The sequence below is a fragment of the Mobula birostris genome, chromosome 5, assembly GCF_030028105.1.
Source record: "Mobula birostris isolate sMobBir1 chromosome 5, sMobBir1.hap1, whole genome shotgun sequence".
Taxonomy (NCBI): Eukaryota; Metazoa; Chordata; class Chondrichthyes; order Myliobatiformes; family Myliobatidae; genus Mobula; species Mobula birostris.
In genome coordinates, this window is record NC_092374.1 from 10,312,748 (window position 1) to 10,334,927 (window position 22,180).

The following is a 22,180-nucleotide window of genomic DNA, read 5'->3' on the forward strand; positions in this document are numbered from 1 at the left end:
CCTACACACCCCAGTTGCGAGGAAGCAAAAGAACCATGTTATAAAGGAGCAAAGTAAGTGGGTAGATCTCATTCTGGGCCATCAGACGGTATGGTACATTGCACTGCCAGAGTGAGAAGAAGTCACGTGAAACCATTGGGGCATGTGTGTGTTTGCTCACCACTTACACAAGTTGAAGAGGTTCACTGTACAAGGTCCTGCTACCTGTACTGATTTGGTAGACAGATGCAATGAATTAGGAGACCGTTTTGTGGAGCATCACCGCTCCATCTGCCCAACGCCTAATTACCAAGTGACAAACCATTTGAATTCCTATCCCCATTCCCATTTTAACATGTCGGTCCATGGCTGCTCTTTTGTCACAATGAGACCAACTTCAGGGTGGAGGAGCAGCACTGTCCAGATAGCCCCCAACCTGATGTCATGAACATTGCTTTCTCCTTCCGGTAATTTTTCTCTTTGTTTTTTCCCCTCCCCCTTCCCTCACCTTCTGTTCCTCACTCTGGCCTCTTGCCTCTTACCTCTTCTGCTCACCTGCCTCTGGCACTCCTCCTCCTTCCCTTTCTCCCACGGTCCACTCTCCTGTCCTTTCAGACTCCTTCTCCAGCCCTTTACCTTTCCTACCTATCACCTCCCAGATTCTTATTTATTCCCCCCCCCCAAACACCACCACCCATCAGCTTCACCTATCACCTTCCAGCTAGTCCTTCTTCCCTTCCCCCCCAACTTTTTATTCTAGTGTTTTCCCCCTTCCTTTCCCATCCTGAAAAGTCTTGACCCGAAATGTCAACTGCTAATTTGTTTTCATAGGTAGTTGCAGAACCTGCAAGTCCCCCCCCCCAGCATTTTGTGGGTGTTGCAATGAACTTGCGTGGTACCTTTTGCACACTAATTATCACTCCCAAGTAGCCTCTTGTATCCATTTCTGACTTTCTAACTGACCTGCTTGATACTAAGTGGAAAGTATTTCTAGTATTTCAAATGTATTGAAACATCTGGAAGAATTTGTAATGTTTACAATCTATACTTGCCTTTGCTCCACAGGTGATATGTTGCGGTCACCACTCCCAGAGATTAGGCCTGAAGCAATTCCCCCCACAACCAGCACAGACACTGTTGTCACAGATACAAAGGAGAAAAAACCCGCAGCAAGGAAAAAATGTCTCTACAATCCCCCTGCTTCCATGGAAACCAACAAAGTCATCATGGCAACGTCTTCAGCCACATCCTCTGTCTCATCTACAGCCACTACTGTGCAATCTAGTTCCAATCAGTTTAAGGTTTCTTCAAAAAGACCTACATCATTAGGTAAAAGCAAACACACTTTCTCCGAAGATTAACCTGAGTTCAAATCTAACATGCACATTTTAAGTGTTCAGACTCTGTTTCTGTGTGTTCAATTCAGACAAGCAAAGAGCTAAGTTTTTAATTGGTAAATCAGTTTATTATTGTCACGACTACTCCTGAATTTTTGTTTATGCCCTGCTGGAATTCTCAGCACAATAATCAGTGACCTCATACTGCTGGGGCCTTTGGATACTGGTATAGGTACCGCTTTATTGCTGTCATATACTGAGATAGTATGGAATGTTTTTCACTCTTATCTATAGAGATTATTTCATCAAATCAATACTTAAGGCCCCTTCTCTAAGAAAGGATGTGCTGACATTGGAGAGGGTCCAGAAGAGGTTCACAAGAAGGATCCTGGAAATGAAAATGTATGAAGAGCATTTGATAGTCCGAAGGCTGTCCTTGCTGCAGCTTACAAGAATAAGGGGATCTCATTGAATATTGAAAGGCCTGGATAAGGTGGACGTGGAGAGGATGGTTCCTGTAGTGGGGGTAGTCTAGGATCGGAGGGCACAGCCTCAGAATCGAGGGCTTGGAAGAGCAATACGCACCATTTAAGTAGACTCTCAGCCCAAAATGTTTTAGTGTTTATTCATCTCCACAGATGGTGTCTGACCTGCTGAGATTCTCCAGAATGGTGTGTGTGTGTTACTCTTGATTTCCAGCATCAGCAAAATCTCTGTGTTTAATATCTGGCCTGGAGGATTCTAGTTATGAGGAGAGGTGGATTCAGCAGATATATTTGGGACACTTAAGAGATTCTTGGGCATGTGGATGAAAGAAATGGCATGTTATGTCGGAGGGAAGGGTTAGATTGATCTTGGAGTAGGTTAAGAGGTCAGTACAACATTGTGTGTCGAAGGGCCTATATTGTACTGTTTCCATGTTCAATGTTCAAAGGTTCACACTGTGGCCTTGGTCTGAAGTTCAAGAAACTAGAACTCTCTAAGAATCACACAGAAAGATATCATGCTGGAGTGAGTGTGAACGGATTGTGTTACCTCCAATAGAACAGAATGGTCAAAGCATGGAAGGAGGCAACTCGGTTTAAAATTGATTTATTATTGTCACATGTAGCAAGGTAGGGTGAAAAACTATTCTGCATGCCATCCATACAGATCACACCAGTCCATCAAGGTAGTGCAAGGTAAGAGCAATAACAGAATGCAGAATAAAGTGTTACAGAGTGTGCAGGCAGACAATATGTGGGGTACATTGGTAGTGTAGCGGTTAGCACAATGCTATTACGGCTTGGGGCATCAGAGTTCGATTCAGGCGCTGTCTCTAAGGGGTTTGTATGTTCTCCTTGTGACCACATGGGTTTCCTCTGGGTGCTTAGGTTTCTTCCCACAGTCCAAAGATTAGTGGGTTAATTGATCATTATAAATTGTTTTGTGATTAGGGTTAAGTAGGTGGGTTGCTGGGCAGAGTGGCTTGTTGGGCTGGAAGGGCCTGTTCAGTACTGTATCTCTAAGTAAAATAAGGTGTAAGGTTGTAATAAAGTAGATTTTGAAGTCAAAAGTCCATCCAGTGTTTTGTTCAATAGTCTGATAACAACAGGATAGAAGCTGTCCTTGATACATTCTCTCAGGTTTTCATGGAGTGAGGCGAGCAGTACTAATCTTAGAAAGGCAACGTGAGATTGATAGGCTGAGAAGTCTTCCATCCCTGAATCAATCTGTTACACTGGTAGGGCAGAGGGCATGCTAACCATTCACACCCGCTCCAGCCCAGCATCTTTCTGCACACTTTAGAGGGTTCCAGAATGTGTCTGAACGAACTACATTGTTCCCTTACAAAGTGTTCACAAATGCTGGAGCTTCTGTGCAAGGTCAGCATGTGACTGACTTCTTGTGTTCCTCCAGCATTTTGTCAAGGATCAACTTTATTCGCCATACACCTAGACATGTATTAGAAATTTGCTGTGGTATGTTAGCGCAAAATGCAACAAACAGCAATCAACAATTATCCAGAATAAAATACTGTGTAAAAATTAAGTTAAAAGTACAGATATGTAATTAAAGGAGAATGCCTAAATAATAAATACCAGCATGTATTTACAATGTAAACAGCATTATAAAAGTGGTTTAAATTGTTTACAATCCAGACAGTGCAAGAGGGCAGGAGAGTGCAAGATAGTTTTATCACTGCAGATTAGAAGCTGTCCTTGAGCCAGGTAGTGTGTTCTTTCAGGCGTTCACAACATTTGTATTGATGGATATTTTGTACTCTATGGATTTGTGTTAAGAATCCTCCCCACTCTACAAAAACATACCTGACACTGCAATCACCCAATGAAAACTCGCATACAGTAAAAAGGGGTACCACGGCAGCGTAGTGATTAGCACGACATTATTACGGTTTGGGGCATTGGAGTTAGGAATTCAATCCTGACGTCACCAGTTATAAGAGTTTGTACGTTCCTCTCAGTAAACATCTGGTTTCCTCCCACAGTCCAAAGACCAATTGGTCAACGTAAATTGTCCTGTGGTTACTCCAGGGTTGAATAAATGGGTTGCTGGGTATTAAGCCTCGTTGGTGTGGAAGGGCCTGTTCTGCCCTGTAACTCTAAATAAATCAATATTATTCTGGTCAACTTTTAAACTTTTCGTTGAGGAAGCATCTCTGTTTTTAAGTAATTGGAACAATATTTTTGTTTCTCCAGTTGGTGGGCTTCTATTTTTTTCTGCATTGTGTTTGGGCGACCTTCAGCACTGGTATTTGGACTGGCAAAGCTCTTGTAAAGTTACCCAGTTGTGGAAAGCAGAACTGATAATTGTAATGTTAAAAGGTCACCAGTTCCCATCTACTCCAGTGGGTCTGCTCTACTATTCATTGGTTGAGATTAAGGTCCATCACTGTCTTGTTTCTCATCACCTGATCCTTGTGCCATGTATGCCCTACAGTCATGAAGGCTTCAGGTTCCTTTGAGAGCGTTGTGTTGAGACGGAAAGATTCCAAATTTTCTCGTCCTCATATTTGGAATAAATTGTTCAAGACATCATTCCTGAATGGCCTTGCACTCATCTTGATACTTGATTTCATCAGCTCCTATCAGAGCATATGATTTCTTGGTATCTACTATAATATTTTTAATCTTTTAAATACAGTAACACAGCCTGTAACTGAAGTTTCTGGAAGTTGCAAGACAGGAACAGCCACCTGCAAAATAGAATTGAGTTTCGGTTTGCTAGGTTTGTTCTGCCATTTTATTGTATCTCAGTTTCTGCACATAAAGACTTCCATTGATCTGAAGCTCCAAGTGTCCATGTTCTGCACATCTCATCACCATGTTGTTAACTTTGAAGTTGTTGATTTCCTTTTTTCCTTTGCTTTTGGTGCAGGTGAGGTGTTCCATAATTTAGGTAAAGAAGACCACAGACATCCCACTCCAGTCGCACCTAGGAACAGCCCCACAGGTTTAACATCTCTTCCATCTCTCACCCCCACGCCGCTGTCCCCTGCCTCCACACCTCACATGCCTAACCTTGTGACTTCACCTTTTCCAAAGACAGCTTCAACCGCCCCAGGTTTTATCGACCCCCATTCTGGGCTCTGTCCAACCTCAACTGCACCCCCTGCAGCTACTGCAGAAAGTTCAGTGAGTGCGTCAGCTAGTGTCTGCAGGTTAGTATGTGAACTGTACAAAGTTTCATTAAAATGTTTCATGTATAAAGTGAGTTTGGAACAAAATGAACCACTTTTCATAAATGTTGGTGTATGAACAGTGATGCCTGTAGCCATATAAAAATAGTTAATTTTTATCTGACTTCATTTTAATTTTCTTTTTGTTTACACAAAAATAGGTAATCACTGAGCCCACATTAAAATAAAATATAGTGTACCAACCATCTGAGTGCATCAGTTGATGCTACCGTGAAGTGTTGAAGAAATGCTGTATTGCTGATCCTAGCACATCCCTTTTACTAGTGACCTGATCCCTCTGATTTACAAGAATCATGAGAATTAAAACTCAGACTCACTGTGATAGCAGTTATCACTATTGGATTTGTTAGTTAATTGTTGTGCTCCCTTTGTTGGGATTTTAATTTGAGATCATTGCTTTGATTGAGGTAAATGTTAACAACCTCCTGACTCCTCTTGAAGGATTTTCTTGTGTTGTCCCTTCTTCATCCAACTACCGTCCATTATTAGATCCTATTCTGCCTAAATCGATTGTCTGATTTGCCTGCATGATTCTTCGTGGATTAACCACTGAGATATGCAGAGTAACTCACTGCTGTATAAGTACTAGCTAAGTGGAATTAACTTCAGCGACTGCATTTGCAGAGAAATGTCCAGGTACTTTGCAGGGCTGGGAGAAAAGTCTGTCCTAAGCAATAACTGTGGAAAGGATTAAGTCAACAATTGGGAAATATTCAGGAGAGGAAGAGTTGAAGACACATGATAAGTTATAGTAATATTGACTGCAACTTGTAAATATCTCTGCAATCATTCAGTTTGAGTATGATGTTCTCCTGAGGGGTTGCTTATTGGTGGGTCCTCAGGTGGCTGTAGAGGCCAGTCTGGTATCCACATATTCTCATGCAGTGTGGTCAAGAGTAAGTGATGGCCCTGGTTAACGCTTGGGTCTTTTGGTTATTCAGTCTCTGCTTTCGCAGCTGCTGCTTGTTCCGTGCGGCACAGTGGACATAGTTCTCATTAGCACAGCTGTTATAAATTATACTGCAGAGAAGCATACCACCTCTTCCTAAATGACTTTGAGAATTTGTATATGTAGAACCAATACTGTGTGAGTGAAGGGTATCTACCGGAAACATCCACTGTCCATTTCCCTCCTTAGACGTTGCCTGACCCACCGAGTTCTTCCAGCATTTTGTGTGTTGAACCGATCTTGTTGTTCTTTCTATTACTTTGCATTGTCAGCTTTTCATAACTGTTGTTGTTCTGATGCTTCTGTAGTGACCCTGACTGCGAAGGACATGCATGTGCAAGTGGCAATGTGTACGATCATCAGCAGTTTGATGGTGAAGAAAGTCAAGATGAAGACAGCTGCTCAGAACATAGCTCCAGTACCTCAACATCAACCAATCAGAAGGAAGGAAAATACTGTGACTGCTGCTACTGTGAATTCTTTGGGCATGGTGGGGTGAGTGATCCTTGGTCAGGAGTGGCTTTTTTTACCAGAGGTGCTGCTGCTTTCACTGTTGGTATAAGTGTTCTATTGACACGTTAAGGAGTCCAAACTAGAGGGTGCAGATGTAAGATAAGAGGGAGCGAGCATCTTTATACAGAGAGTAGTGAGCTGCCAGAGGAAGTAGTCAAGTTGGTACAATGGTAACATTTAAGAAACATTTGGATAGGTATATGGAGAGGGAGCAGCTTAGAGGATTATGGGCCAAACTGGGACTCACGGTGTGGATGCTGTGGTTGGCATGGACCAGTTGGGCCGAAGAGCCTGTTTTTGTGCTATATTACTCGATTCTATGTAAGCATGGTGTATCCCTTCAGTTGACCAGTAACTCTGCCCTGTCAGTGAACAGAGTTCACATTTTTCCATTATTCCCCTATTGCATCACGAAGAGCAGCTGGTTTAACATAGAAATTTACAGCACGTTACAGGCCCTTCAGCCCACAATGTTGTAACCTACTCTAGAGACTGCCTGGAATTTCCCTAGCGCATAACCCTCTATTTTTCTAAGCCCCATGTACTAAGAGACTCTTAAAAGACCCTGTTGTATCCGCTTTCATCACTGCCACCGGCAGTGTATTCCATGCACCCACCACTCTCTGTGTGGACAGACTTACCCCTGACATCCCCTTGGTACACATTTCCAAGCACCTTAAAACTATACCCCTTTGTGTTAGCCATTTCAGCCCTGGGAAAAAGCCTCTGTCTATCCACACAATCAATGCCCCTCCATCTTATACACCTCTATCAGGTCACCTCTCATCCTCCATTGCTCCAAGCAGAAAAGGCCAAATACAAATACAGTCAACCTATTCTCTTAAGGTACGCCCTCCAATCCAGGCAACATCCTTGTAAATCTCCTCCACTCTCTGTATAGTATCCACATTCCTGTAGTGAGGTGGCCAGAACTGAACACAGCTTAACTGCGATAGAAGTAAGCAGCCATGCTGAAGCACACAATGGCTGTGTTTGGTTTTGCTCTGGAAGGATATTTTTTTCCACTTGTCAAAGGTATCCATTACACTTGGCTGTAAAATATGAAATTGCATTAATAAATCTCTCAAGTGACCACAATTTAGGATATGGAACTCACAAGAAAATTATATTTGGGTAGCATGGTACCGTAGCAATTAATGTAACACCATTACAGTGCCAGTGGCTCTGGTTCAGTTCCGCCGCTGTCTGGATGTAGTTTGTACATTTTCCTTGTGAGGTTTCATCCGGTTGCCCATTCCCTCTCTCATTCCAAAGCTGTACAGGATAGTGGATTATGCCACTTTTTTTCACCAGTATTAATATATTCCATCAAACTTTACAGTGGTTGGCTGGTCATGCGAATCACAAGGTAGAAAGCTGTGTTATTGGGTCAGTGGTCCCTCAGCCAGGTGTGAGGATGGGTAGTTAGTTGTGCCTGAGACTGCAAGCAAGGGCCGTGAACAAAATCAGTTTGTAGCTCAGGATCTGATTTATCATTGATTTATATGAAGTGAAATCTGTTGTTTTGTGGCAGCAGTACAGTGTGAAGATGTAAAATTATTGTTACAAAAATTACATGTGCAAGATAATGAATAATGAGGTAATGTTCATGAGCAGTTCAGAAATCTGACAGTGGAGAGAAAGAAACTGTTCCTAGATTATTGAATCTTCAGACTCTGTGCCAGCTAGCTCCCCAGTGGTCGAAATGAGAAGAGGGCAAGCCTCTCTTGCTGGCAACCTGATCCCACTTTGATTTACAATAATTATAATGAAAATTATTCTAATAAAGGACCCATTGCAATTTGCCTATTGCCACAATAGGTTAACAGCAGACACAATCTCAATGGCTCTCCACAGGGCTTTAGACCACCTGGACAACACAAACATCTGTGTCAGGATGCTGTTCATCGACTATAGCTCAGCATTTAATGCCATCATTCCCACAATCCTGATTGAGAAGTTGCAGAACCTAGGCCTCTGTACCTCCCTCTGCAATTGGATCCTCGATTTCCTAACAGGAACAGCACAGTCTGTGCAGATTAGTGATAGCATGTCCTCCTTGCTGATAATCAACACTGGCGCACCTCAGGGGTGTGTACTTAGCCCACTGCTTTACTCTATATACACATGACTGTGTGGCTAGGATAGCTCAAATACAATCTATAAATTTGTTGACGATACAACCATTGTTGGTAGAATCTCAGGTGTTGACGAGAGGGCGTACAGGAGTGAGATATGCCAACTACTGGATTGGTGCCGCAGCAACAACCTGGCACTTAACGTCAGTAAGACAAAAGATCTGATTGTGGACTTCAGGAAGGGTAAGACGAGGGAACACATACCAATCCTCATAGAGGGATCAAAAGTGGAGAGAGTGAGCAGCTTCAAGTTCCTGGGTGTCAAGATCTCTGAGGATCTAACCTGATCCCAACATATCTATCGATGTAGATATAAAGAAGGCAAGACAGCGGCTATAGTTTGAGGAGTTTGAAGAGATTTGGTATGTCAACAAATGCACTCAAAAACTTCTGTAGATGTACTGTGGAGAGCATTCTGACAGACTGCATTACTGTCTGGTATGGAGGGGCTACTGCACAAGGTAGAAAGAAGCTGCAGAAGGTTGTAAATCTAGTCGGCTCTATCTTGGGTACTAGCTTACAAGGTACCCAGGACATCTTCAGGGAGCAGTGTCTCAGAAAGGCAGCGTCCATGTTAAGGACCCTCAGCACCCAGGGCATTCCCTTTTCTCACTGTTACCATCAGGAAGCCTGAAGGCACCCACTCAGCGATTCAGGAACAGCTTCTTCCCCTCTGCCATCTAATTCCTAAATGGACATTGGATCTTTAGAAACTACCTCACTTTCTTTTAATATACAGTATTTTGGTTTTTGCACATTTTTTGAAATCTATTCAATATTTGTAATTGATGTACTTGTTTATTATTATTTTTATTATTTTTTTTCTCTGCTAGATTATGTATTGCATTGAACTGCTGCTGCTAAATTAACAAATTTCACGTCACATGCTGGTGATAATAAACCTGATTCTGATTCTGAATTAAAAGTCATACTCCCTGTGGTAGCAAGTGAAACATTTTAACAGTTCTCATTATTGGATTTATTGTTTAATTGCTGTGGTCCTTGGTTTTAGGCTTCACAGTTGAAGATACTGTTTCTACATCTACTCCAACATGATTTTAAAGATCACTGTATTGTAGAGCACTAACATTTACATGGATTGCTGTTAATTTAAAAACAATTCTCTGAAAAGGCACTTCATGCCTTCTTCACTGTAAGATTTCAGTGAGAAATTTTGTTTGATATTTTAAACACGAGCTTGAGTCTTGAGTAGAGCACCCACTCCATCATTCCTTCCCCTCCCCAGCCACGCACTTTCTCCCTTCACCTAGTCTCAATTTTCAGCTTGTTCTCCTTCACTCCCCAAACCCCCATTCCTTATCTGGCTTCTAACCCCCTTTCTTTCCAGTGCCCATGGCCCGAAACGTCAGCTGTTTAGAAACATAGAAAACCTACAGCACAATCTGGGCCCTTCGGCCCACAATGCTGTGCCGAGCATGTACTTGCTTTAAAAATTACCTCTCCTTACCCATAGCCTTCTATTTTGCTCAGCTCCATGTACCTATCTCGGAGCCTCTAAAAAGACCCTATCTGCCTCCACCACCATCGCTGGCAGCCCATTCCATGCACTCACCACCCTCTGCATAAAAAAAAACTTACCCCTAACATCTCCTGTATACCTACTTCCAAGTACCTTAAAACTGTGCCCTCTCGTGTTAGCCATTTCAGCCCTGGGAAAAAGCCTCCAAGTATCCACACGATCAATGCCTTTCATGATCTTATACACCTCTATCAGGTCACCTCTCATCCTCCGTTGCTCCAAAGAGAAAAGGCCAAATTCACCTAACCTATTCTCATAAGGCATGCTCGCCAATCCAAGCAACATCCTTGTAAATCTCCTCTGCACACTTTCTACAGTTTCCACATCCTTCGTGTTGTGAGGTGACCAGAACTGAGCACAGTACTCCAAGTGGGGTCTGACCAGGGTTCTGTATAGCTATAACATTAGCTCTCAGCTCTTAAATTCAATCCCACAGTTGATGAAGGCTAATGCACCATATGCTGCCTTAACCACACAGTCAACCTGCGCAGCAGCTTTGAGTGTTCTCTGGACACGGACCCCAAGATCCCTCTGATGCTCCACACTGCCATTAATACTATATTCTGCTATCGTATTTAACCTACCAAAATGAACCACTTCACACTTATCTGGGTTGAACTCCATCTGCCACTTCTCAGCCCAGTCTTGCATCCTATTAATCTCCCACTGTAACCTCTGACAGCCCTCCACACTATCCACAGCACCCCCTCAACCTTTGTGTCAGCAAATTTACTAACCCATCCCTCCACTTCCTCATCCAGGTCATTTATAAAAATCAGGAAGAGCAGGGGTCCCAGAACAGATCCCTGAGGCATGCCATTGGTCACCAACGTCCATGTAGAATATGACCCACCCGTCTGCAACCACTCCTTGCCTTCCGTGTGCAAGCCAGTTTTGGCTTGCCTTCTGTGTGCAAGCCAGTTCTGGAGCCAAGGTCTCCTTGGATCTCATGCCTCCTTAACTTTCTCAATAAGTCTTGCATGGGGTACCTTATCAAATGCCTTGCTGAAATCCATACACACTACATCTACTGCTCTACCTTCATCAATGTGTTTAGTCACATCCTCAAAAAATTCAATCAGGCTCGTAAGGCATGACCTGCCTTTGACAAAGCCATGCTGACAATTCCTAATCATATTATGCCTCTCCAAATGTTCATAAATCCTGTCTCTCAGTATCTTCTCCATTAATTTACCAACCACTGAAGTAAGACTCACTGCTCTATAATTTCCTGGGTATCTCTACCCTCTTTCTTGAACAAAGGAACAACATCTGCAACCTTCCAATCCTCCAGAACCTCTGCCGTCCCCAATAATTTATTCCCCTCCGTAGGTGCTGCCTGACCTGCTGAGTTCCTCCAGCTTTTCATATGTGTTGCTCAAGATTTCCAACATCTGTGGATGCCTTGTGTTTATGAGATACTGAAGTAGACCTTTCAGGCCACATAGCCAGCATCCAATCTGGAGGAATGTAATATTTTCTGTAATGTGTGTAAAACATAATTTAAACATTTTTCTCCTCTTCAGTTCCCTACCATCCTCATCACTGCAGGAAATACAAAATAGCACATTGCTTTCTTTACATCAGAATCGGGTTTATTATCACTGGCACGTAACATGAAGTTTGTTAACTTAGCAGCAATTCAATGCAATACATTATCTAGCAGAGAGAGAAAAAAATAATAATAAATAAAATAAAACAATAATAAACAAGTAAATCAATTACATATATTGAATAGATTTTTTTAAATGTGCAAAAAACAGAAATACTGTATATTAAAAAAGTGAGGTAGTGTCCAAAGCTTCAATGTCCATTTAGGAATTGGATTGCAGAGGGGAAGAAGCTGTTCCTGAACTGCTGAGTGTCATCTGTATATTGGTTTGTGTTGTTAGCGTATTTGTAGTATATTTCTTTATTTCAAAAATGTACTGTATTCATGATATCCACAGAAGGGGGAGCGGTGTATACCTTAAACACTAGATATTTCAGATACTGAAAATCTTGAGCAACATACACAAAATGCTGGCGGAACTCAGCAAGTCATTCCTGATGAAAGGTCTCAGCTTGTTCCCCTCCATAGATGCTGCTTGACTGCAGAATTCCTCCAGCATTTTGTTCAGTAAAAAACTGACAGTCATGGTCATTGCATTGAGTAGTGTATACTTATTTTTATTTTAAAAGACGTCATTCATGTGCCCTGGGGAGATGCAGTCTTGCTTTGTTTGAAGAGCTTCACTACTTGACTCAGCCTGAAGGAATAGATACGGTGGTCCTATCCCCACAGACCATTTGCATTGCTACAGCAAGCTTCAGTGTGGCCCTCAGCACAAAATCCTGCAGCCTGGAGTATGCAGTCCAGAACATGAAGTATTGAGAGTTAGAATTCTTATTAGAGGGGCAGCACCTGAACCAGATAGTGCACTGAACATCAAACTGCGCCTTCAACTCACCAGAGACTTCCGAGTAAAACCTTTGATATGCAGGATAATAATGCCTCACTTCCAAACCACCTTTTCTAACTGCCTTTGAATGTCTGTCAAGCGTTGAATTTTTCCAAAATGCATCCCCTGTGCATGTAAATGAACAGGTGGCTGGAGTAATTTGCATAACATGGTCAGAGGCTGTTTTGTAGGCTTGTTTATTCTGAATTGAACTGCAGCATAACTCTACCAATGCAAATAATAGAGTTAATGTTATAGTATGTGACTTATAACTTCATCGTGGTGTTCAAAGTGATGGGTGATCTTTAGTTCACAGTGGTCCATGACCTGCAGCGTTGTGATAATGGTCCGCGACCTGTAGCTTCGTGATCATCGAAGTTTGTGTCCTCTCTGGCTTTGCTGATTTATATTATGTTGCTTGGGAAGCAGCAGACATCTACAATTAAACACTGTTACCCGTGTGTTTCAGCCACCTGCTGCCCCAACGAGTAGAAACTATGCAGAGATGCGGGAGAAGCTTCGTTTACGGCTCACAAAGCGGAAAGAGGAGCAGCCAAAGAAAGCAGATCCAATCCTCGAGAAAGAGCAGATAGTAGACCATAGAAAAGTAGAAGATCTATTACAGTTTATAAATAGCACAGAGTCAAAACCGGTCAGCAGCTCAAGGGCAGCAAAACGAGCACGACACAAGCAACGAAAGGTAAGGGGTTTCTCCATGTAATGGTTGGAAAACACACCCAGCAGTCATCTCCACTCTAATAGTTGGTCTTTTGATTCAGACATGTGCTTCGAGTGTCCGCACTCTAACTCTGTTTATTGGCATGGGAGCTATATCTTTATTATTCTGATGCCAGTGCTTGAACCAAAGAACAGGAAATGACTGTTCAGCTCCATCCAGATTTTGAAGATTTCCCTCCAAGCTATCTGAAGTAAATTATTTTCTAGGGTTCCCCTGAGAATGTGAAGGGCTTGATATTTTTTTAAAATCCTTTTCAATTGGTATTTCTTATGGAGATACTGTCTTGAAATAAATTCCCACCTCTGAGAGACTATTCATAGAATTCATTATCCTGTGGGAGAAATAAGATTTTGTTTTTCCCATCCTTCTCCTGTTTAAAGCTAGCAGTTATTTTTCCTTGTATCATTTGGTGCTTTGCCCAAGTGAAATAACTTGTACAACTCAATGTCATCAAACATTTTTATCCCCATATTATTCTCCTTTGTGCTATTCCAGCTGCTGAGATTATTGACTGGAACCTTTCTTCATTACATTGTTCCCTTGGCTTTGAAGCATCCTGCCATGTCTGCTTGGAACTTTTAATAATAAAGTGCATCTTTTTTTAATGGAAGGGGAATCAAAATGACTTTCCAAACCCCGTGCCGTTGACATTTATCAATACTTTCTCCTCCAGATTCACCCAGTGTCAAAGTTAATACCTTTGCTGCAATATGTGTTTATTATTCCCTGTTTTGTGATGCATTCTCACTCCTTTCCTTGGAGAATTCTGTTCATTTCTGGTCAGCTCTTTATAGGAGGGATGTGGGAGCTTCAGAGAGGCTGCAGAGGAGATTGACCAGGACACGTTTGGATTAGAGATAATTTCGTATGAGGACAGGTGGAGCCAGCTGGGGCTTTTCTCTTTTAAGCAAAGCACGATGAGAGACGACTTATAGAGATGTACAAAATGATGAGAGGCATAGATGGAGTGGGCATGCAGCAACTTTTTCCCAGGGTGGAAATGGTAAATATTTGTATTAGTTGGAATTTAGAAGATTGAGGGGGGGATCTTATTGAAACATATAAAATCCTAAAAGGATTGGGCAGGCTAGATGCAGGAAGATTGTTCCCGATGTTGGGGAAGTCCAGAATGAGGGGTCACAGTTTGAGGATAAAGGGGAAGCCTTTTAGGACCGAGATTAGGAAAAACTTCTTCACACAGAGAGTGGTGAATCTGTGGAATTCTCTGCCACAGGAAACAGTTGAGGCCAGGTCATTGGCTATATTTAAGAGGGAGTTAGATATGGCCCTTGTGGCTACGGGGGTCAGGGGGTATGGGGGGAAGGCTGGTACAGGGTTCTGAGTTGGATGATCAGCCATGATCATACTGAATGGCGGTGCAGGCTCGAAGGGCCGAATGGCCTACTCCTGCACCTATTTTCTATGTTTCTATAACAGTATACTTTTAAGGTGATTGGAGGAAAGTATGGGGGGGGATGTCAGTTAAGTTTTTTTTCCCAGAGTGGTGGATGTATGGAACACCTGACAGTGATAGTGGTAGAGGCAGATACATTCGGGACTTTTAAGAGACTCTGAGTTAAGCGCATGGGCGATAGAAAAATAGTGTGGGCACGTGGCATTGGACTAGCAACCTGAAGGTCGTGAGTTCGAGCCCCAGCCGAGGCAACATGTGTTGTGTCCTTGAGCAAGGCACTTAATCACACATTGCTCTGTGACGACACTGGTGCAAAGTTGTATGGGTCCTAATGCCCTTCCCTTGGACAACATTGGTGTCGTGGAGAGGGGAGACTTGCAGCATGGGCAACTGCTGGCCTTCCATACAACCTTGCCCAGGCCTGCGCCCTGGAGAGTGAAGACCTTCCAGGCGCAGATCCATGGTCTCGCAAGACTAACGGATAGAGAAATGGAGAATGATGCGGCGTTACATTGATATTTGAGAGGATAAAAGGCCAGCACAAGATCTACGATACTGTTCCGTGTTCTACCTACCTCAACAAGCCTGTAGCCTGGCATGGGAAAAAGCAGTTGCAGGAGGGAGTCTCTTTATGTATGTAGCAGTTATTTGTACGTTGTGTTTTACAGGATTGCTTGTATATTTTTTGTTTGTTGTGTTATTTATGCTTAGTGTTTTTTTTAAATCTGGAACAACAATCATTTCATTCTCCTTTACACTTGTGTACTGCAGAATGACAATAAACAACCTTGAATCTTGGGCAAAAGCATGGCCATATTTTCCTGGCCAGAGTTGTAGGCCCCAGTTTGTGATTCGTGTTGAGTATGGGGGAAAAATTAAAAGATCTGAAGGGTCACCAAGGTGAGTGACCTAACTCTGGCTCAATAAACTGACTGCAGTTTTCCTCCAGCAGGAAGAGAAGGCGCGCCTTGAGGCCGAGGCCCGTGAGAGGGAGCAGCTGCAGCTGCTGGAGGAGCAGAGGCAGCGGGAGGAGGAAGAGGAGCGGCTAAAACAGGAGCTGCAGCGCCTCCAGGAACTTCAGCAAATCCGGTCGGCCAAGAAAAAGAAAAAAGAAAGGACTAAGGAGTCCCAAAAGGGCGAATGTTTTCTGCAAAACGCACGGCTAAAGGAAGCCACTGTGGATCTGGTGAACGATAGTGGTAAATGCCAGCAGCCAGACCCCATACCGAAACCCGACAACCCTCCACCCGAGCAGGCGGACGATAAGGAAGAGCAAAAGGCAGAGCTGGAGCCTAGTGCGCTGCAGCTGATGCCAACGAATGGAAAAGACCCTCGAGTGCCCCAAGCCCCACCTCAACGGGAGACAAAGACCAAGCAGCCGGATGTCAGCATCAGCCCAGAACCCACAGTGGTACACAATGAAGTGAATGGCAAGCAGAAGTTAAAACCGCCGGTAGTCAAACCAAGTACTGAGCGGCAGCCGAAACTGGCCGAGGGCCTCAGACCCTGCGATGCTCACCAGAAAACCTTGGCCAAGTGCCAGCCTGAGCCAGGGGCACCCAAACCAAAGCTGCCCGAGTGCCAAATGCTGCCAGAGCTGAGAAAGGAAGAGAAGAAAGGGGTGAATGGCAATGGGAGGAAACTCAACCATGTGAAGGAAGACCGCGTGCCAGCAGTGAGCGAGCCTGCACCTTCCCCTGATCAGCAACAGGTGAACAAGGGTACTGCAGAATCACCACAGCCCAAAGGCAAGGCCAAGAAAAACAAAAAGAAGAAGGGTGACAAGCTGAACAACTCCATTGGTAAGGTTTACCAATTTTCCACCCATTAATCATAGAGTCAGAAAGTACTGCAGCACAGAAACAGGCCCTTCGGTCCACCAGTCCATGCTGAATTATTATTCTGCCTTGTCCCATCGACCTGCACCCTGACCATAGTCCTCCATACCCCTTCCACCCATGTCCCTTTCCAAACTTCTTGTAAATGTTGCAATCAAACCGCATCCACCACTTCTGCTGGCAGCTCGTTCCACGCTCTCATCACTCTCTGAGTGAAGAAGTTCCCTTTAAATATTTCACACTTTACCCTTAACATATGACCTCTATTTCTCATCTCATCTGATCTCACCGGAAAGACTGCTTGCATTTTCCCTATCTGTACTACTTACAATTTGTCAAATCTCCTCTTTCTCTCCTAGGTTCCAGGGAATACTTTTCTAACCTATTCAACCTTTCCATATGATGATTCTTGAGCATCAATTCACCCTACAGCTAAAGTAACGAGTCATGCACTGCAAAATTCCATTAATTCAGTATGCTTGGGGCTTCGGCGGCCAGCGGGTTTACCTGAATGTTGGATGTTATTCCAATTAGTGTTCCAACTGTCTTTTGATTCGCTATTATCAGATGTTAAACGTTGGTATAAATTTTTTGGTCAGCTCAGTAAAGTTTAAAGTTAGGAATGGAAACTGGACCCCAATTTTTGAGGGAGATGGGGCCCAGTGAGTCTCAAGTGACTGGGAGTGGTACATGGTGACCATTGAGAGGGTGATGGGGCCTGCGACTCTTGAAGGGCCAAGGCTGATGGGCCTGATGATTCTCCTGGGACCAAGGGAGATGGGCCCCAGTGATCCCCATGGGACAGAGAAGATTGGGTTCTGATGACAAGCCATTGGGATTTCCAAATAACTGGATAACAAGTTTATCATAGTGTTTGAAACAGTACCTTTGACCATTCATTATCGATTCTCACCCATCATTGGAATTGAATGGTGTGATACCAAATTATAAATATACAAGTTTGGAAAGACTGTAGCAGCTCCCCGTTCATGATCCTAAAGTAATATGGTGAAACCCTTCCCTCTGACCATTTGACAGTGAAACAGCCAGCTGCACCCTATCCTCCAACCCAGTTTTTTTTTAAAGTGGGGAATTGGTTGCAAACTAATATATTGCTGACTGAGAAATCATTCTTAAACTCTGCAAGTTAGGCAGCAGCTGTGCTTCTGGTGTTCACTTAAATTCTTCGCAAAGGTCAGAATACTTGCTGAGTATTTTAAGTAAGTTCTTTTTTTATTTCAGAGTTTCAGCATCCTAGCTGTTTTGCTTTTGTTTCCTTTAATTCTCTGCTCGGTAATTTCCAGTTCTAGCATTTTGTATTTAGATGGACATCAGAGTTGGAATTGAGGATTGGGAGTATGAAACCCTATATAATGTAATCTTAACAAAATTCCTTTACACCATACAATTCTTAATATCCTCAAATGCATTATCTGTAACACTAAAAGAAATGTAAAAGACACTTAAAAGGCCGCAGCAGTTCAAGGTAACCTGAATGGCATCTTCTCAGGACAACCTGGATAGTAAAAGTTAAACCCCTGCCTGCAATGTTACAGTATTTCAGAATCTCTCTGGTGTTCTGCAGGCTGCCTCAGTCAGATGAGCAGTTCTCCTCTACTTTACGATTCTCTCTGCAAAGGGTTTGCTGATTTGTGTGGACAACACAGAAACAGGCCGTTGGGTGAAGCTCATCTTTGTCAGTCAAGGTCCTTCCTTGAGCTAATCCCATTTGCCTGTGTTTGGGCCATATCCCTTTAAAACTTTGCTATCCATGTTCCTGTCCAAGTGTCTTTTAAATATTTGTACTTGCCTTGATCACTTCCACTGTCAGCTCCTCCTATTTACCCATCACCCTCAGGTTTCCTTTAAATCTCTCCCCTGTCAGTTTAAGCTCATGCCCTCTGGTTTTATCAGCATGTTCCATTTCATAGAAACAGACTTTGAGATTCAGATTTATTTATCAAACATCAAAACATAGAGTGAAACGTGTTATTCGTGTTAACAACCAACATACCCAAAGAAGCCCTGGAGGCAGCCTTCAAGTGTCATTACACATTCCAGTGCCAACATAACATGCCCACGATGCAAAACAACACAAGCAGCAGCAGCAGCCATAGCAAATAGCAAACACATCCCCTTTTCTCTCACACACGCACACACAAATGCACACAATCCCTCATCTCTCTTCCCTGCCCCCCCGCCACCTCCACCTCTGGGCCTCTAGTCCTTTGGCCCCAGACTTGCAGACATTGGTCCTCTAATCTCCAATCCCTGCCTAGATTTACAGACATTTGACTTCTGGTGTGGTCAACTCAGCCCATAGCTTAATCCATTGCATATCCAGCTGTAATAATTTTTAATAGGGATTTGTGTTCCTCAGTCCAGATTGATTTCTCCTACACCAGCTAATGCAGCATTGCAGCTTGTTGGTACCCACTTGCTAAATGAAGTAATGTCCATTTTCCATTTATTCATGGGTTGCCAGTGTTATATCATCCATTTACTAAGGAGACATCTGAGCCTTGGTGATATGAATGTATCTGAGATCATGTAGGCTATACCAGGGCAATGGCATTGGGAATCTAGTAGTTTAACATAAGACCAAAATAAATAGAGGCAGAATTAGGCCATTTGGCCCATCAAGTCTGCTCCATCATTTCATCATGTCTGATCCAATTTTCCTCTCCACCCTAATCTCCTGCCTTCTCCCCGTATCCCTTCGTGCCCTGACCAATTAAGAATCTATCAACCTCTGCCTTGAATATCCATAAAGACTTGACCTCCACAGCTGCCTGTAGCAGTGAATTCCACAGATTCACCACTGTCTTGGCAAAAGTTTTTTTTTTCTGAATTCTAGTGAATACAGGCCCAGAGCCATCAACCACTCTTCATATCACAAGCTATTTAATCCTGGAATCATTTTCATAACCCTCCTTTGAACCCTCTTGTTTCAGCATATCTTTTCTAAGATACTCCAAGAGAGGCCTCACCAGTGCTTTATGAAGTATCAACAGTACATCTCTGCCTTTATCTTCTCGTTCTCTTGAAATGAATGCTAATATTGCATTTGCCAAGGGGCTGGAGACTACCTAGACGGTTTCCCCTTACTGGTTTTTCACCTGGAACCTACCAGCCTTCTCCTTCCCACCCTCCCCCCACCTTCTTTATAGGGCCTCTGCCCCTTCCCTCCTGACGAAGGGTTCTGGCCCGAAACGTCGACCAATCTTTTCCACGGATTATGCCCGACCTGCTGAGTTCCTCCAGCGTGTTGTGAGTGTTCCTTTCCACATCTACCATGTCTAGGCCTTTCAACTTTCGAAAGGTTTCAGTGAGATTCCCCGCCCGCCCCACCCCACCCCGTCATCCTTCTAAATTCCAATGAGCACAGACCCAGAGGTATCAAACATTCCTCATATGATCACCCTTTCATTCTCGGGATCATCTTTGTGAACCTCCTCTGAACCCTGTCCAATGCCAGCACATCTTTTCTTAGATGAGCCCAAAACTGTTCACAGTACTCAAGGTGAGGCCTCACCGGTGCCTTACAAAGCCTCAGTATCACATCCCTGCTCTTGTATTCTAGACCTCTTGAAATGAATGCTAACATTGCATTTGCCCTCCTCACCACCAACTTTCCCTGCAAGTTAATCTTTAGGGTGTTCTGCACAAGGGCTCCCAAGTCCCTCTACATCTCAGATTTTTGGATTTTCTCCCCGTTCAGAAAATAGTCTGCTCATTTATTCCTACTACCAAAGTGCATGACCATGCATTTTCCAACATTGTATTTCATTTGCCACTTTCTTGTCCATTCTCCTAATCTGTCTGAATCCTTCTGCATCCTACCTGTTTCCTCAGCACTACCTGCCCTTCCGCCAATCTTCATATCATCTGCAAACTTGGCAACAAAGCCATCTATTCTATCATTTAAATCATTTGTATACAGCATAAAAACAAATGGTCCCAACACTGACCCCTGTGGAACACCACTGGCAGCCAACCAGAAAAGCATCCTTTTATTCCCACTCACTGCCTGCTACCAATCAGCCAATATTCTACCTATGTTAGTAACTTTCCTGTAATACCATGGGCTCTTAACTTGGTAAGCAGCCTCATGTGTGGCACCATGTCACCATGCCAAATATATAACATCCACTGCATCCCCTTTATCTATCCTACTTGTAATCTCCTCAAAGAATTCCAACAGGTTCGGCAGGCAGGATTTTCCCTGTGTGCTATCTTGTCCTGAGTCACCAAGTGCTCCATCACCTCACCTTCAACAATTGATTCTTCCCAACCACTGAGGTCAGGCTAACTGGTCTATAATTTCCTTTCTGCTGCCTTCCTCCTTTCTTATAGAGTGGAGTGACATTTGCAATTTTCCAGTCCTCTGGCACCGTGCCAGAGTCCAGTGATTTTTGAAAGATTATACTTTCTCTACCGCTACCTCTTTCAGAACCCTGCAGCGCAGTTCATCTGATCAGGGTTTCTTATGTACCCTTGGGTCTTGCAGCTTTTTTTTCCCAGCTCTGCCTTACAATAGTAACTGCACTCACTTCTCTTCCCTCGCACCCTTCAACATCTTGCACACTGTTCGTCTCTTCCACAGTGAAGGCTGTTGCAAAATACTCATTTAGTTCATCTATCATCTCCTTGTTCCCCTTTGTTATTTCTCTGGTCTCATTTTCTAGCGGTCCTATATCCACTCTCATCTCTGTTTTATGATTTTATATACTTGAAAAAGCTTTTACTATTCACTTTGATATTGTTTGCTGTTTGCTTTCATATTTCATCTTTTCCCTCCTAATGACTCTTTTACAAACAGGAGAAAATCTGCAGATGCTTGAAATCCAAACAACACACACAAAATGCTGGAGGAACTCAGCAGGGTCAGGCAGCATCTATGGAAGAGAGTACAGTTGACCATATATAACCATATAACAATTACAGCGCGGAAACAGGCCATCTCTGCCCCTCTAGTCCATGGCGAACGCTTGCACTCACCTCGTCCCACCGACCTGCACTCAGCCCATAACCCTCCATTCCTTTCCTGTCCGTATACCTATCCAATTTTTCTTTAAACGACAATATCGAACCTGCCTCTACCACTTCTACTGGAAGCTCGTTCCACACAGCCACCGCTCTCTGAGTAAAGAAGTTCCCCCTCGTGTTACCCCTAAACTTTTGCCCCCTAACTCTCAACTCAGGTCCTCTTGTTTGAATCTCCCCTACTCTCAATGGAAAAAGCCTATCCACGTCAACTCTATCTATCCCCCTCATAATTTTAAATACCTCTATCAAGTCCCCCCTCACCCTTCTACGCTCCAAAGAATAGAGACCTAACTTGTTCAACCTTTCTCTGTAACTCAGGTGCTGAAACCCAGGTAACATTCTAGTAAATCTTCTCTGTACTCTCTCTATTTTGTTGACACCTTTCCTATAATTCGGTGACTAGAACTGTACACAGTACTCCAAATTTGGCCTTAGCAATGCCTTGTACAATTTTAACATTACATTCCAACTCCTATAGTCAATGCTCTGATTTATGAAGGCCAGCATACCAAAAGCTTTCTTCACCACCCTATCCACATGAGA

The 22,180-nt window shown here is 43.3% G+C and overlaps 1 protein-coding gene across 2 annotated transcripts in view; it reads left to right on the forward strand.

Annotated features, from left to right (window-relative positions):
• The window catches only part of fam193a (family with sequence similarity 193 member A), a 210,354-nt gene that overhangs the window by 174,762 nt on the left and 13,412 nt on the right, over positions 1-22,180 (forward strand). The window contains exons 16-20 of one of the 2 annotated variants that reach the window (XM_072257597.1): positions 1,045-1,308; positions 4,695-4,977; positions 6,274-6,460; positions 13,067-13,297; positions 15,700-16,552. In XM_072257597.1, coding sequence (XP_072113698.1) covers positions 1,045-1,308; positions 4,695-4,977; positions 6,274-6,460; positions 13,067-13,297; positions 15,700-16,552 — 1,818 coding nt within the window. The remainder of the gene's footprint in view (positions 1-1,044; positions 1,309-4,694; positions 4,978-6,273; positions 6,461-13,066; positions 13,298-15,699; positions 16,553-22,180) is intronic. The other variant, XM_072257598.1, reaches the window with a different exon arrangement.